The sequence below is a fragment of the Myripristis murdjan genome, chromosome 1 (genome assembly GCF_902150065.1).
Source record: "Myripristis murdjan chromosome 1, fMyrMur1.1, whole genome shotgun sequence".
NCBI lineage: Eukaryota > Metazoa > Chordata > Actinopteri > Holocentriformes > Holocentridae > Myripristis > Myripristis murdjan.
The window spans coordinates 6,432,219-6,447,806 of NC_043980.1; the positions used below are offsets into that span (position 1 = coordinate 6,432,219).

General features: G+C 39.0%; 1 protein-coding gene across 1 annotated transcript; it reads left to right on the forward strand.

Annotated features, from left to right (window-relative positions):
• Nucleotides 1–1,950: 1,950 nt before the first annotated feature.
• Nucleotides 1,951–15,301, forward strand: arhgap19 (Rho GTPase activating protein 19). The gene is made up of 12 exons (XM_030061228.1): nucleotides 1,951–2,006; nucleotides 4,190–4,476; nucleotides 5,251–5,331; nucleotides 5,624–5,833; nucleotides 7,014–7,240; nucleotides 8,987–9,073; nucleotides 9,377–9,442; nucleotides 10,239–10,445; nucleotides 11,291–11,398; nucleotides 12,291–12,404; nucleotides 13,110–13,211; nucleotides 14,052–15,301. The coding sequence occupies exons 1-12, from the start codon at nucleotides 1,963–1,965 to the stop codon at nucleotides 14,106–14,108; spliced, it is 1,590 nt and encodes a 529-aa protein (XP_029917088.1). The 5' UTR covers nucleotides 1,951–1,962; the 3' UTR covers nucleotides 14,109–15,301.
• The last annotated feature ends 287 nt before the right edge of the window (nucleotides 15,302–15,588 follow it).

Sequence of the window (15,588 nt, forward strand, 5' to 3'; positions counted from 1 at the left end):
CAAGGACATTACCTGGCAGATGAGATACTACTCACTACTCTCTTACTGCAAGATTGTATTCATATAAATAGCTTAACTGTAGAGACGATTCATTTGTATGTACTATACAAAAAGATAATACAGAAAATAGTACAGAAAAGAAACACAAGGAGCTGTGAGAACACCTCTACAATATACACATATGAATTATCTAAAATCTGGAATCTGTCTGTAATCAGTCATCCTCTCTCCATGTCCATCTGTTGCTTCATTTAAAAAAAAAAAAAAAAAAAAATCTTCAAGAATGCAATGTGATTTGCAACCAACTTGAAATGTATTCACATTTTGGCCCGTAAAAGTGAAAATTAAAAATGAAACAGTCACCTCTCCTTTTCTGTTTCCATAACCTCTGACCTGACATTTGTGCTCTTAAAGCTTCTGAGAAACCAGAAAAGGTAGACGTTCACATGAAGGGCAGTTAAAGTCACATTAAATAAGATTTCAAGAAAGATTGTCAGTTCCCTGGTTAGTAACGCTTTGACTTTGTTCAGTGTTAATACTAGTAATTAATGGAATAATCAGGCTCATTAAAGAGTAACTAAACCCCAAAGTCAAACCTCTGTGAAGCCTGACCTCTAGTGGTGAAAAGCAGTGTGCCTGGTCTTTGGTGCCTGAAGTCCAACTCTGTATAACTACATCAATGACAAACCACAGCAGAAATAACCCTGTAAACTCTATAACAGGCCTTAATAGCATGTTGCATTTCCAGTGGATCTTAATGTCAGCAATGGCAGGAGTATCTGTTACTTCAGGATTATTAAAACAGCAGTGTTAAATACTCAAACGTGATCGGTCAGTACTCTGGACTGTCACTTCAAACGATGTGGTTTCTGAAAGTGATGACACAAATTTTCATTCTGAGTTTGAGTTTACTTACATTCATGCTCACAATTGACAACTAAATAGAAGCAGAATTTACATTAATAAAAAATAGAAAAATGTGTAGGCCTATACATGATCGTACATCAAAAAAATATAAAACTACATATCCACATACACACATGCATCCATATGTTCATGCTTATATATTCACAAATACAACTGCACACTTACATACAACCATGCATGCATTTTAAAGTACCATAAAACAGCAGTATACAACACAAACACACACAAAACAAGCAAACAAAACTATGATGACGTTTTAGTGCCATTGTAAGGAGAAAAAAGCTCAGAATTTCCATGATTAAAGTTGTAAATTTACTGGAAAAAGTCCCAATTTTATGAGGAAAAAAAACCTGAAAATGCTGAGATTATAAAATACTCAGAAAAAATAGTTATCGCCTCAACCAAAGCATTGCATTCTTTCTTCTGTTTAGGCCAAAGTCATGGCAGTGTCTCTTCAAAGTCCGGATGCCAATGAGAATATTGTACTTCTGGGTTAAAATCACAAGGATTTCCTTCTTACTAAATCTGATTTCTGTTCTGTATTTGTATTAAAACATTTGAGGAAAAAAAAGCACTGGATGGAGGATAACATCACAACTTAATTTACTGTGGGTGCACATCTTACAACACCACAGCAACACCGCCTGTCTTCTTCTTCTCTGTATGAAAAGTGCTATATAACTAAAGTCTGATTGATTGATTGATTGAAAATGTTTAAACTGTCACTTTGTAAAGAAAAAAGGATTATTGACTAAATAAGTTAATAAAGGAAAGAAAGTAATGTAAAGTTTAGAATAGCAACATACCAGGGCAAGAGATTACAAAAATTAAAAAAAAAAAAAAAATCTGCTCCTTCCATAGAAAAGATGTTTATGGCCCTTTCTGTGTGCAGATGCTGTTTATCTTTATCCTCAGGGCCAGGGAATTCAAACCGACCAATCAGAGTGAGGGGCATGCAAATTAGTTTGACAACCTACCAATGGTGGTCAAGGTGGGCGGGGCCTATGGGACAACAGCGGCGGATTCAAACTGAACATGGCTGCTGGTAAGGACATCGATGAAAACACACAAAATAGGAGGTAAGAAAGGGCTGAATACGTTATTATTATATGTTAATATTACTCACATTGACGAAGTATCGGGCGTACTCGCTGTTTATGTCGAAGTTAAGTTACAGTTGGTTAACGTTTACTGCGTCAGTGTGGCTGATTGACAAGCAGGTAACTGTCACTTCACCCCGGCCAGAGGCTGCAAGTGAATGTTAGCTAACAGTTAGCGTATGCTAGCTAGAATAAACGTTCACGTAAGTTACAGTTTGGTCGCCAGACGGTGTTTACGGATTAGCCAATTCGACGGTTATGCTAAAGAAGTTAGTATACATTTTCATCTTTGAATTAAACACGTCAGCAGAGGCTTCTTCAGCTTGCTATCAGCGAACTAACACTTTACCTTAAGCTAAGCTAACCCTTAAACCTTTAACGTTGTATGGTTTATGGTGCCACGGTAAGCACGCAGCTATTTGCTTTACTTTTTATTTTTCTGTGGTTCATGGGGCATAGTGAGTAAATCCACTTATGTTAAGACAAAGCTATACTTGCATGTTTTGTTTTCTTGTAGCCATCTGTTTATTGTCTCCACGTAAATCCAACACTCACGGTCCATGAAGCACTTGTCAACTTTTACGACTGGTTTGCATATGACTTTTATAATCTCATTCCACCAAAATACACAAGTGGGCTTAAATCCATCCGGGAAATCAAAAAGGCGTCAGTTAGTTGGATTTTATAAAATAATCCTGCTTGGTGGATCACTAATGTGACATGAGTGACATCTTGTCTCATACAAAGAGTGGGGCAGTATGTGTTATAGCGCTGGGAAGATACACTACTCACAAAAAGTTAGGGATATTTGGCTTTTGGGTGAAATTTATGGAAAATGTAAAATGTTCATGCTACAGTGATATTATATCATGAAAGTAGGGCATTTAAGTAGAAGCATACACTGGTGATTTCCTCATCTCAAACAATTTCTTGAAACAAAAGCCAACAACAGTGGTGGGTATACCACAACAAAAAATGTCAGTGTCAATAACTTGTCATGTGCCCTTGAGCATCAATTACAGCTTGACAACGAAGTCTCCTGCTGTTCACAAGTCGACTTATTGTCTGCTGAGGCATGGCATCCCACTCTTCTTGAAGGGCGGCCCTCAGGACATTGAGGTTCTGGGGTACAGAGCTCCGAGCCTCTACACGGTGACTCAGCTGATCCCATAGGTTTTCTATGGGATTCAGGTCTGAGAAAGTGCAGGCCACTCCATCTGAGGTACCCCAGCCTCCAGCAGCCGTTCCCTAATGATACGACCTCAATGAGCTGGAGCATCAAACACCTGATGTGAATTTTGCTGTTAAGCTCCTTGTTAGAGAACAGCAACTTGTGCAAAAAGTACTGAAACACTGAACAGTTGGACATGTGCATTCAAAAGTTTACAGAAGGTCACATTAAGTTCACCTGGAAAGGTTATAATGCATTTTAGGTTCATCCTGAAATTTCACCCGAAAGCCGAATATCCCTAACTTTTTGTGAGTAGTGTATGTTTGTCTCCGGAGTTAATACTATCACAGTACTTGGGTGCCGATTTGATATGTATTGTGACTTTTTTATTATGTTATATTGTAATTTTTGTTTTTTGAATCATTCTCTACTTTGTGGAGGTAAAGTTTGATGAAGCTGTGAGGTCACTATAGGTCATTTTATACTGTGATGTCAAGGTCAGTGGTCTCACTACTGTGAAATGGCTTCTATGGGGGCTAACATCATCACCCTTGAATCAAATGTGGCTCATTGAATCCACAAGAGTCTCACCTTTCTAGCCAAACCCAGTTGATGCAACACCAAGACTGTTTAGGCCCCAGTCTGCACACATACACCATTTTACAACAGGCCAAAAGAACATATTTAAACTGCATGGGATAAGCAGAAGGTGGGCATGTCTGCAAAAGGATCAAGGGACCGCTTTGAAAATGGCCATGACAGTTTTTCCCTTGCCAAAATTTTGCCAAACTTTGGAGATACGATATTTAGCCCCCTTGCCGACAACCTAACATGATACACTTGGTACCAATGAATTCCTTAGGTTGCCTAGTTTGACATGATATCTTTATTTTAAATCGATTAAAACTCATAATAAAAAGAAGTGTGATACTTAAGTGAATCAATCCCCCCCACCCCCACTCCTAATGTATTATCTGTCTCTCTTCCTCAGAAGTAACGTTACAGTTCGCAACATGGTCATCAATCACGAGGAGCAGTCACCAGCAGACTCTCACGCTGGCCACCCGCCCATCATCTTCAACCCAGACTTTTTTGTAGAGAAGCTCCGCCATGAAAGGCCAGAGGTTTTCCTGGAGCTGGTGCTTAGTAATGTCACACGCCTCATCGACCTGCCGGGGACAGAGTTCGCCCAGCTCCTGGGAGAGGAGGGACCTAAGACCCCGACAAATGGAAACGGTGGAGGCTTCTTTCGCTCTTTCAACTTCCTTAAACGCAAAGGTCAGTGGTCAGCCAGGCGTCTTTAAATATTTATAACAAGCAGTTGCCTAAATGGCTGATATTTTCTCTTTCTCCTCGTAAGTAAGAGAGAGGCACATCAGACTCCACTCAGAAATCCAGTCTTCCTTCCTTACTGATCCCCAAAGCTATATTTTCAGGCAGAAGTTGTTAATACACAGCATGCTGATATTCAGTATTTTAGAATTTCCCTATTTTCCAATATTCCCTATAATGCCAATAAAATGCAAGCATTAAGTGATTCCATTAGAATTGTATTCTTGTCAATGTGAAGAAGTTTCTAAGACAGCATTTACACCATGGGAAAACGTCGCATAAAGGGTTTCCTCTATAGATAATCCGTTTATTTATTGTTTTTGTAATAAAAAAAAATAGTGTGCCATTCAGAGCTGGTGTACCAAACACAAATTCATTTGTGAATCAGTAGTTTGCGATTTATCTAGCATGAACCATGTCTGAAAAAGAATTTAGAGGAAACTAGCAGATGGCAGTGGGGTGACTCTATATGTCCTGTATTCAGAAGATTTGGGGATGGGCTGTGCGTGTGTGTGTAGGGGGTAGTATGCTGCTTCCTGACTTCCAGCCCATTTTCAAATAAAAGAAGTGTTTCCCAGTTAAAATATTTATTGCCTTAGCTGTACGTGAGGAGACTGAACTAATGAAATGTCGAGCAGCAATAAGAAGGGCTGACTTTCTAGAAAAGTCTGTAAATAGACTGTATTCATGTCATGCTTGTGTTTTCTGTTCCTGTCACAGATAAGGGCATTGTGTTTGGGACTCCTTTGTCAGAGGGCAGCATTGCACAGATCTACCAGCTCATCGAGTACCTCAGCAAGAGTGAGTGGTCCAGTAAAAATACACTGATTACTCTGTCACAATAATCGTGAGATCCTGTACTCTGACAGCTTGGCACTACAAAGGCAAACAACTGCAGCAACTAACTGTTGGTGTTTTAAATGTTGAAGCATCGTGGAAAGAGTTATGATTTAATTTAAACAAAAATTACTCTCAGAATTGCTATTCAGCATCAGAAGTACTTTATTGATCCAGAGGGGAAATTGGCTATTAAATGATTGATTAGACTTGGGAGTTTTTACAAGTTGGACATTGTTTGCTCTTGTCCATCCAGATCTGCATGTGGAGGGTCTGTTCCGGGTGCCAGGGAACAGCGTCCGGCAGCAGGCCCTGAGGGAGCTGCTCAACAGTGGGGCCGATGTTGACCTGCAGTCCGGTGACTTCCACCCCAATGATGTGGCCACGCTGTTGAAAACCTTCCTCGGAGAACTGCCTGAGCCCCTGCTCACACACAGACACTTCCACGCACACCTCAAGATAGCAGGTTGGTACACAGACACAGCATTCAAAAATCCCCAAAAAGCAGATTGTGCTTTCAAAAATGGTGGATGCAATGTTTTTTTTAGGCTAAAACTGGAAAAAAAGAAAGAAAATAAAATATGTTCCTCTATTTGAAAACTACAAAAAAATGTATAATATGCTTCACTTACATGTTGGCAAACCAAAAAAACTGTCTGATTGGCTGTATGATTTTATAAAAAAAAAAAAAAAAAAAAAAAAAAAAAACTCGATAGTGATGCGCTAATCGATCTTCCAGTAGCCAGATTTATTAATTAATTAATTAATTAATTTTTTTTTTTTTTTTTTTTTTTTTTTTTTTTTTTTATGGCAAAGAAATCGACTATTTGTGTAGCTGGTCGCTGATTGCATGTAGCCACCCTCAATCAAATAATTAAAAAATTAAAAGTCCAAAAGAGAAATGTTGTTCCCATCAAATAACACTTCATGTGACACTCAACACATGACATTACATTTATTTCCAATGTCTGTCCGTTATTTTTTATGCAGAGAGATATCATTCAGAGTTTGATCTTTAGATTTATTTGGAGATGAAAGATCCTTTTTTTTGATGTAACAAATACTCAAGGCAAACAAGTCTTTGTTATATATATCATTTTGTTAGATACATTTAAACTTCTGTGTGTAATAAAATGCATGGTGATTACAAGCTCAGTATCAGAAAGTAAGGCTGTCATAAAAACCCCAAATTGCAACCAGTGCATCCCTCTTATTTAAATGGTGGATGTTTCTCTTTGGAAAGGAACTTGATTTATCACATCTATAGTCCAGATGCTTTGACTCTGATACTATGATCGGTTTTCAGTGTTTGTGATCTATGAATGCAGGCTTGCACCGCTCTTGTGTACGTTTAAAGGCTAATGTAGCTTATTTTCAACATGGCACTTATTTTACTCATTTTGACATATTGAACAATTTTGTTATAAAATTCATCATTTCTGTCACTGTAGGGAATTTATTCCTCCAAGTGTTACCTGTCCGTTCTACTTACCTTCATTGTTTTTAATTTGTACGCCATGAAGTACACCACTAAGTATGCAATATTTTACAGAAAATTAAATGGTTTAAAAAAACAAAACAGTAACAGTCTTGTGTTACCATATGGAGACTCAGTGAAAGATACTGTTTCTGTATCCCTCCTCCAGACATGACTCTGTTCGACGAGCAGGGTAACAAGACGGTTGTGCCCGACAAGGAGCGTCAGATTGAGGCCCTGCAGCTCCTCTTCTTGCTGTTGCCCCAGGCCAACCGCTCGCTTCTCAAGCTGCTGCTGGACCTGCTCTACCACACCGCCAAGCAGCAGGACAAAAACAAGATGTCCGCCTTCAACCTGGCCCTCATGTTTGCCCCGCACGTCCTCTGGCCCAGACATGTGAGCTTTCTATTCTGTAACAGGGTTTTCCCAAACCTGCTAAGCTGATGTGATGAAACCCCATTGGATAAGATTTTGTGTTGCGACTCCCCATCTGAGGAGATATTTAGTATTGGACGTGTCTTAGTCCGGAATTTATACTAAAATCTCTGACCAGAATAGATGTTCTTGGTCGTACTGCAGCCAGTGATTATATTCTTTATCAATTGATACACAGATTATATATTCAGTAGATTTATTTTTTAAGTCATTTTGTGTATAAAGTGCCAAAAATAATAACAAGGTATCATGGGAAGCCAGCAGAGTTCAAAGTGATGTCGTCTAGGCTTTCCACCGATCTGATTGGATATATCGGATCGGCTGATATTTTGCATTTTATGCAATTTGTGTGATCGGCTGTAATATCTTAATTCGCCGATCCGATCAATGACGTCATTGTCGTGTTGAAACTTTTTGCAGATGGTCCCGTTGCATTGTTTTATCTGTCTCATTTACTCCGAAGAAGTTCCACACCACCGCCATGTTAGTTTTGAGCCCTGTCACTATGTGACGGACAATAAAGTTTTTTGAATCTTGAATCATTCGCGGTCGGATTCAAAGAAACATGTCGGTGGTGTGGGACTTCTTCATAGTGTCTGAGACAGATAATTGATGATGACAGATGATTGCTGATACTCAGTAAACGGTACATAATTATATACAGTAAATAAACAAGTTATTTAAATCGACAAATTGCTCCCTCATGTGATCGGATCGGTGATCGGTTTATTTAAAGCCACTGATCGGTGATCGGCCCCAAAAATCCTGATCGTGTAAAGCCTAATATCGTCGAATTGTTTCCTTAGTCTGACCAGCAGCCTCAAAAAATATTAATTTCATAATAATGTGAACGGAGAAAAGACAGACATCTCAGTGATCTTAGTGGAACTGCAGTCAGCAAATGTTGGGAATTATTATTTGATATATTACTTAAAACCATTAATCCTTTACTGAAAATATAATTGATTATTTTCTGTCAATTGACTAATCTAGGAATGGTTTCAGCACTAATTCTCAATGTGTTCTCCTATAGTGAAGGAATAATTCACTGCTGGAATGATGGTCTTTTCATAAATCTGGGCCGTCTGTATAGTCGAAAGGCACAAATATTTTGGAAATTGGTGCTACATGACCAGAGAAAAGGGCAGTGGTATTCCCTTTGGCTTAGAAGGTAGAAAACCTACAACAGCAAGCACAGACAGCACCACCGAGTAACAAACTGGGGCAGCGTATGTGCCAAGCTAGTCTTGAATAGGCTTCATAAAAACATGTATTGTATGTTTTCACACTGTAATGCTATTGTATTAGTAATAAAACACTGTTTTATTACTAATGGCTGACTGTTCTGTGCAGATCTTTACCCGGAAAAACCTCTCGGGCACAGGGAGTGATGCCTTTCTGGTAGCAGCCACAACACCTTCTTTGTTATAAATACAAGGACTAGATAGTTAGCAAGAGCAGTGATAGCCACCATGACTTGCACAGACGAAGAAAAGAGCACTACTTACAGAAACTCAGGCATCACAGTGCCACCCACACTGTTTTATTGGCAGGTGAACTCTGGGAAGTGCAGAACAGCAACACTGCAATGAGCAATTACTGCAAATAGATGGGCACAAAACCAACAGATCCAAGAAACTTGATAACTGCAGCTTTAAGTAGAGTAATACAGTAGAATAATCTGAGTGTTTATCTGTCCTGCTCCAGATGACAGCTGGTGATCTGAAGGACAATCTGAAGAAACTGAACAACGGCATGGCCTTCCTCATCAAACATTCCCAGAAACTCTTCAGGGTGATTATTGACCACACACACATGCACACGCCTACAGACTCCTTTTGAATCCCAAAATCTTGTTTTCACTATTTCACATTAACTGTTTCACAGGGCTGCATGAATCTAGAATACAGTGGGACCCCATTCAGATTCAGATTCAGATTACCTTTATTTGCCATCTTATGATAATACATAATTGGAACGTGTCAATGGCTAGTAGAACAAACAAGTTCACAAGATCAAAGCCAGACAAATGAACAGGATCACAGATACTGCAGAAAGGAGTGTTTTATTTTGTGCTGTCTGCTGTGTTTTCTCCAGGCTCCAGTCTACCTGAGGGAACATGCTAAAATGCACTTCACTGGGACCAAGAGTCTCCAGGCCAAGGTGAGTGGAGGGAGTTTACACTGGATTACTCTAGGTGAGTTTGCAGGAGGTTTTGGGTGCAAGCCGAATGGTGTTGGTATGTTCAGGGTAGACCTTTGTTAGGAGGAGGAAGGAGGAATTTTATCTCCCTTTCTTTTTAATGTATATGTGGATGACCTTTCAAAACAGCTAAATGAATGTAAAACGGGTTGTAATGTAGGAGATTATGTTGTCAACCATCTTATGTATGCAGACGACCTGGTTGTACTCTCTCCGTATACTGCTGGGTTACAACAATTGTTGAGGATATGCACACAATATGGCAAAGAAGATGACATTAACTATAATGCCAAAAAAAGCAGGATCATGGTTGTGAGATCTAAGGAGGATAGGAAATCAATTTTTCTTGTCTTTTACCTCTCAGAGGGCTCCTTAGACATGTCGAGGGAATTTAAATATCTTGGGCATATTTTTTCAGATGATCTTACGGACGACAGTGACATCCGTCGTCAATGCTGTAAAATATATGCTCAGGCAAACATGCTGCTGAGAAAATTTTTTATGTGTTCTGCAGACGTTAAAATTCTGTTATTCTGCAACTTGTAATTGATATTTAGGTGACAGACAAGTGTTTTGAATAATGTATTTATACTAATTGGTGTACAAATTGCCATTCTGGTTCATTTTAGGTTTTGGTAAATAAATATATATAACATTTCAGCTATGAAATTGCTGGACTGGAGATAAATTTGCGCTGAACACACTGGGGTGTCATCATGACGTTCTCCTTCCTTACACACTCCTCCTCCTCATTTAGGATGATCTGGAGCTTCTGGCTATGAGCAGCTCTCCTGTTCGGCGGGCAGGCGTGCCGCTGAAGAGGCCGGCTGTTCTGGGCCTCGGCTCCGATCAGCAGTACCAGTCACCGGCCCAGCATCACACTGAGGAGGCTCTGAAGGAGCTCTTCAGACATGTGCACCATAACATGCCGGACTCCGCCAAGAAGAAGAAACTCATCCGACAGGTTCTGTTCATTCTGCTTGTGTTGAGGGTGGATTGATATATCTGCAGACAATCGGTACTAAATCATATAACCTTTATAAAAAACAAACAAACAAACAAAAAAACAATATCTGGATCAGACCAATGTTATTTCTATTACTAGTATTGGGCTGATTGTGAAATTGGCACTTGTGCGTTTCTAGGAGTTTTTATTGCCATGCAGTCAAGCTGGCTGGATGGCTACAAATGAAAAAATTGACATAAAAAATGTTATTTTATTGTACATTTGGCCGTCTGGATTAGACCTTGAGCTAAAAGCTGAAAATTGTGCAGGAAAAAATGTTCCAGGTACTCCAAACAAGCAGAATCAATCATCGTTTTTGCAAACTTAAGTAAAAAGCCACCATGTTTTTACCACACCGTCATTAGGATGTAATCGTAATTAGATACCTGTCCTTAATAAACCACCCAAAATAACTGACGCTTTAACATTCTGACTAGGGACTGAAGATGAAAATTACTTTGGTTAACCCTGGCACATTTACACTTCAAATGGTTATTAATGTGCACCGTTCCAGACAAATAAACAAATAAAGCAATAAATCTAATCCTTACATTAACAGGGCACACAGTCTCTATTGACTGCAATACTCCAGAGGAACTTTTTTTGTTGTTGTCTTAGTTATAAGGACTAATTTGTTTTGCTTTAATTTTTTTTTCTCCATTTTTAACTCTAAGCCTATATCTTTCCCACTGTTTCATGAGGACAATTTTTAAGATCTTATTTAATTGTGTTGAGCCATGATCACTTAGTATTTTTCCCTGTTTTGTAAGATGAAAGTGTTACACTCTCTTCTCTACGTCCAGTTAGCCAAGCAGACCACCTCAGAGACCCCCAGCAACAAGCATCACGAGACGCCCCCAGGCCCCGTCAAGAAACACCCCCGTTCACGCTCCTTCGGTGGGCTCATCAAGGTACAGTGCTCTTAACAGCTCTGGACAGCCACAGAAAGTACTGGAAATGAAGATGATCATTTTCAGATCTTACTGAAGTAGATGAAGTGAGAGGAGAGCATGGAATTTAGACTGTGGCCGAAAAAAATATGTCCTTATGTAACCATTTATTTGATTGTGTTTCGGACTCACCCCCTTTTTCAGATATTATGTTAACTTGTTGTAAAGAATAAGCTTTCAGCCCTATGGTGCAGAGGCCAGTTCAGTGTCATGTTTCTCAGGTACTCTCACCACACATCATATTAGTCAGAAAATGCATGTTGTCACAGTTTTTTTGGATGGATGTATTCATAAAATGTTTTTGAAATGATATGATTATCAGGATTTTTTTTTTGTATTGGAAAGTGTTGTGTATTTGGCATGTATTCGAATGATCCATCACTACTAATAATGACAGCATTACATCAAGGCTTTACCCAGAAACCTTGGCATGTTGATGGCGACAAATGTCAGCGAGAGTTAACTGTTGGAGAAATTTGAATTTTAAGGCCCAGAAATCCTGTTTTTGTGATGTCTGTAAACTGTACACTGTAAATTCATGTTTACCCACCTGGCTGGTCAGTGAATAATGGGATGACAGGATATCACTCTTTGAATTGGATTCATTGCTTCCTGTGGGTTGAGGTTTGGGCAAATAGAGTGAATCTGATGTGTCTCAGTGGGGATGAGAGGCTCTTCTCTGTAGCAGCCCCAGTTTCTGATGTGGACTGATAAGGCAGGTGAAGTTTTGCGTAAAAAATCTTTTAGCTTTTAATAGTAAAAAAATCATACATATGGCATGCATCATAAATCAAAGCCAGGATATTTTTTTCTTGTCATTTGCCTGTGTTTCTAAACTAATTGTCTGGCACAGCGTAAAGCACGGGGCGAGCAGTTGACCACGGACAGGAGGGTCAGGCATGTTTCCCCGGATATTGTCACCAAGGCAACAGGAAAACCCGGCAAAGAGAACATTATGCTGCAGGCGGTGAGCCATTTTTACTATGCAGTAGGCTGTTGACTTTCTTTACTTTTTCAACATCAAGGAACTCAGGTTCCTTGATTTTGACAGCATTTCAGTGACTGCATTCACATGCACTTAAGGAAGACGATTAGTCACTATATACAGAAAGTATATAGTGTATATGTAAATGAGAAATCCAGTTTCCATTATCGAGGAAATGGATTAAGAGAAATCAGGATTAAGGCAGCTACATTCCTCCAGCAGAAACCTTATTATTGTGCCATGTAAACCACTGCTTACATATCTGATTGATGTTTCTGTTTGCGCATGTGCTGGAAAAGAGAGTGCATAAAGAAACACAACGCCTGAGAGAGCAAAAACTCACAGGTCTACATTCACCGAAGAATGCTAAATCATTTTGTGTCAACACGGCATCTGTTGAAAATATAAGGAAACAAAAAATTATTGGAGAGTGCATGTCTGCGGAGCTTTTGAGTAATCAGAGTAATGCATGTAAACACGTTACCTGATTTCCTCACAATAATCTAATTTCTTATGTGCATAAGAATGTTGTAAGTGATACTTTTTTTTTCCTTTTTCCAGAAAATTAGTACATCACCCAAAACTCATACATGAGGATGTTTTTATTTATTTTTTAATTTTTAAAATTTGTGTGTGTGTGTGTGTGTGTGTGTGTGTGTGTGTGTGTGTGTGTGTGTGTGTGTGTAGGTTGGCAGTCCTTTGAAGACTCCTGTGCTGGGGAAGGCGGGGCTGGTGGTGAAGACCTCAGACTTGGCTTTCAGTAAGCAGAAAGATCTGAAGGTCTCCAAGGTACGGCACAACGGGCCCCTTAATCTTCACCCAATAACACCAGAAAATCATTTCACAACACACAGTCCTAGATACAGGCGTGCCATCACACCCATGGAAAAGTTTTCAGGGTAAAAAAAAAAATAAAAAAAATATTTATTGGTTTTTAAATATATTTGGTCAGTAGGTTCACTCTGCTCAATTCCAAGTGAAACACGGCTTGTAAACAAAAACAGTCATGTTGACGTTCCAGTCTCAATAAACATCAGTGCTGATACCTCCTCGTGCTTCTTGTGCTCACACATTTGACCAAACTGACAGATGAAAGCTGAAGACATTATCTATTAGTATTTTATTTTAGTTTGTTTTGTACACAGTGCTGTTTCTGTTGCCTAAAGTCTAAAGTCTATTTTTATTTCAGTTAACTAAAACGTTTTTTTTCCCCACTACTAGTTTTAGTTTTTAGTTTAACTTTAGTTTACTATAATAGCCTTACCCTAGTGTTTAAGTAATCCTCTGCAACATATTTAATGTGAGCACACCCTCTGAGTCAAATGCTAAAGCCTCTGTTAAGATGAACATTTGTTTTTTTTAATTTATTTGTTTGCACTGTAAGTATTATCTTTGCAGGTTTGGATGATTACATCATTTCCCAGTGTGTAAAAGTAACGCGTTCTGGATCAGCGTCACACAGGGCTCACATGGGTCATGGAACTTCGAGAAATCTTTGAAAAGACAACAATAATTGAATAATTAACCACCTTTCTTTCCATGGTCCCATCCTATTTCTCCTTCCCTTCCTCCATGTCTCCTCCCTCCTCTCCATTTTTCCCTCTTTCTTCTGCTTCCTCTCCTCCCCAGGACTCTCCCTCTCTCTCCAGGATGTGTTTCTCTCCCGCTGCAGAGATCTCAGTGTAGGCTCCTCCTCATGCCTTTCTGGGACGGGACTTGGACAGTATTACTCCACTGTTTAATCATTGTGTTAGTGTGTTTTTTTCCCCCTAATAACTATTTTACAGTGACTAATACAGCAGCATTAGCTTTTGTTGGACCAGCCAAGCCAAGGCCAGGATTCCTGTTTTCTTTCAGCCCCTGGTTGTTTTTCATGCTGTGTCACTGTTTACAAAACTGAAAATCAACTTCATGAATCCCAGTGAAGCTAATGTACTTCAGGGGGTGAAGAGTTGAATTTTGGCTTCAGTTTGTGGCTCACTTAGGCCTGTATGGACAAAATTAAGCCTTCAGTAAACATGAGAAGGTGTTTTGATAATGCTGTTACATTTACTAGAATATTCACACATTGAGCTGTCAGTTTGATGTTATTTTCAGGTAATATTCCCTAATATGCCCACATCTCATTTTATTAGGGATTTTCAATGTATTTACAATCTATCATTAATCTAGACAGCATCATTGTGTACCATGTTAATTATTTCATTACTGCTTGAAAGATGATAGATGTTGATGCATTATTTCCCAGCACCCAGGTTCTGGGCAAAATAGATGAACAAAGTCTTGAACTGCTGCAGGCAGAAGTGCAAATTTGATCTTATGATCACATCGTGAAGATTAACTTTCTATTTTTAATATTGTTACTTTTAAATTTTATAAAGTCGAGGCATTATGATTAAGCTGTTTTCTGCATTACTTTTGAACTGGTTGTCAGTCTGACTGAGCCTGGCTGATCTTAGGCCAGGCGGACGTTTTAAAAACTTTTGTTTTTAATCTTGATGAATGCATTGTATCATGATTGGACGTGGGAACGAGTTTTAATGATACATGCAGCCAGGATCTCTGTTTTGTCTTTTCTTGGCTTGGCTGGGGCCTGCTTATACCAGTTATTCCTTGAAACATGTTTATTATTATTATTATTATTATTTTTTAGCACCTGTTCAGAACCTATAACCACTAGCTCACTGAGCCTACGGTATGTTGTAGTGTAGAATATGTGTATATGTTGTACAGCATGTGTATGTTTTTTAACTACTAGTATATTTTTTTTATTCTAATGAAACATTTTAGGACTATATGGGATCAGTCAGTTGTGGTTTCAGCTCTTTTTTTTTTTTTTTTTTTTTTTTTTTTTTTTTCAGCAGTACTACGCCCCAGGAAAGTTTGGCCCATGTTTATGAATTGCTTTCCTCCATAGATGTGAACAAGAGAAGGGAATTTGTCCCATCTTTTCATCTGTGATGACATGAAGACTGACCACCCAACTGTGAATACTGTAGAAAAAGGGGGTCAGTGTTCCCAGTTATGTTTTGAAATGATAACAGCACCATAATTTAGAATTTATATGAATAAATGTGGACAAACTGCATAACTTCACAAGATCAGTCAGCTGATCTGGCAGTGGTACAATTTGACCACAGAACCTGCTGAGTGTTGGTCTCGTGGT

Excerpts from the sequence above, each read along its gene's own strand:
- arhgap19 (XM_030061228.1), top strand. The coding sequence starts at position 1,963 with ATGGCTGCTGGTAAGGACATCGATGAAAACACACAAAATAGGAG. Across the intron at positions 7,241-8,986 it reads ACGTCCTCTGGCCCAGACAT|ATGACAGCTGGTGATCTGAA; the intron begins GTGAGCTTTCTA and ends GTCCTGCTCCAG. Across the intron at positions 13,212-14,051 it reads AAGATCTGAAGGTCTCCAAG|GACTCTCCCTCTCTCTCCAG; the intron begins GTACGGCACAAC and ends TCTCCTCCCCAG.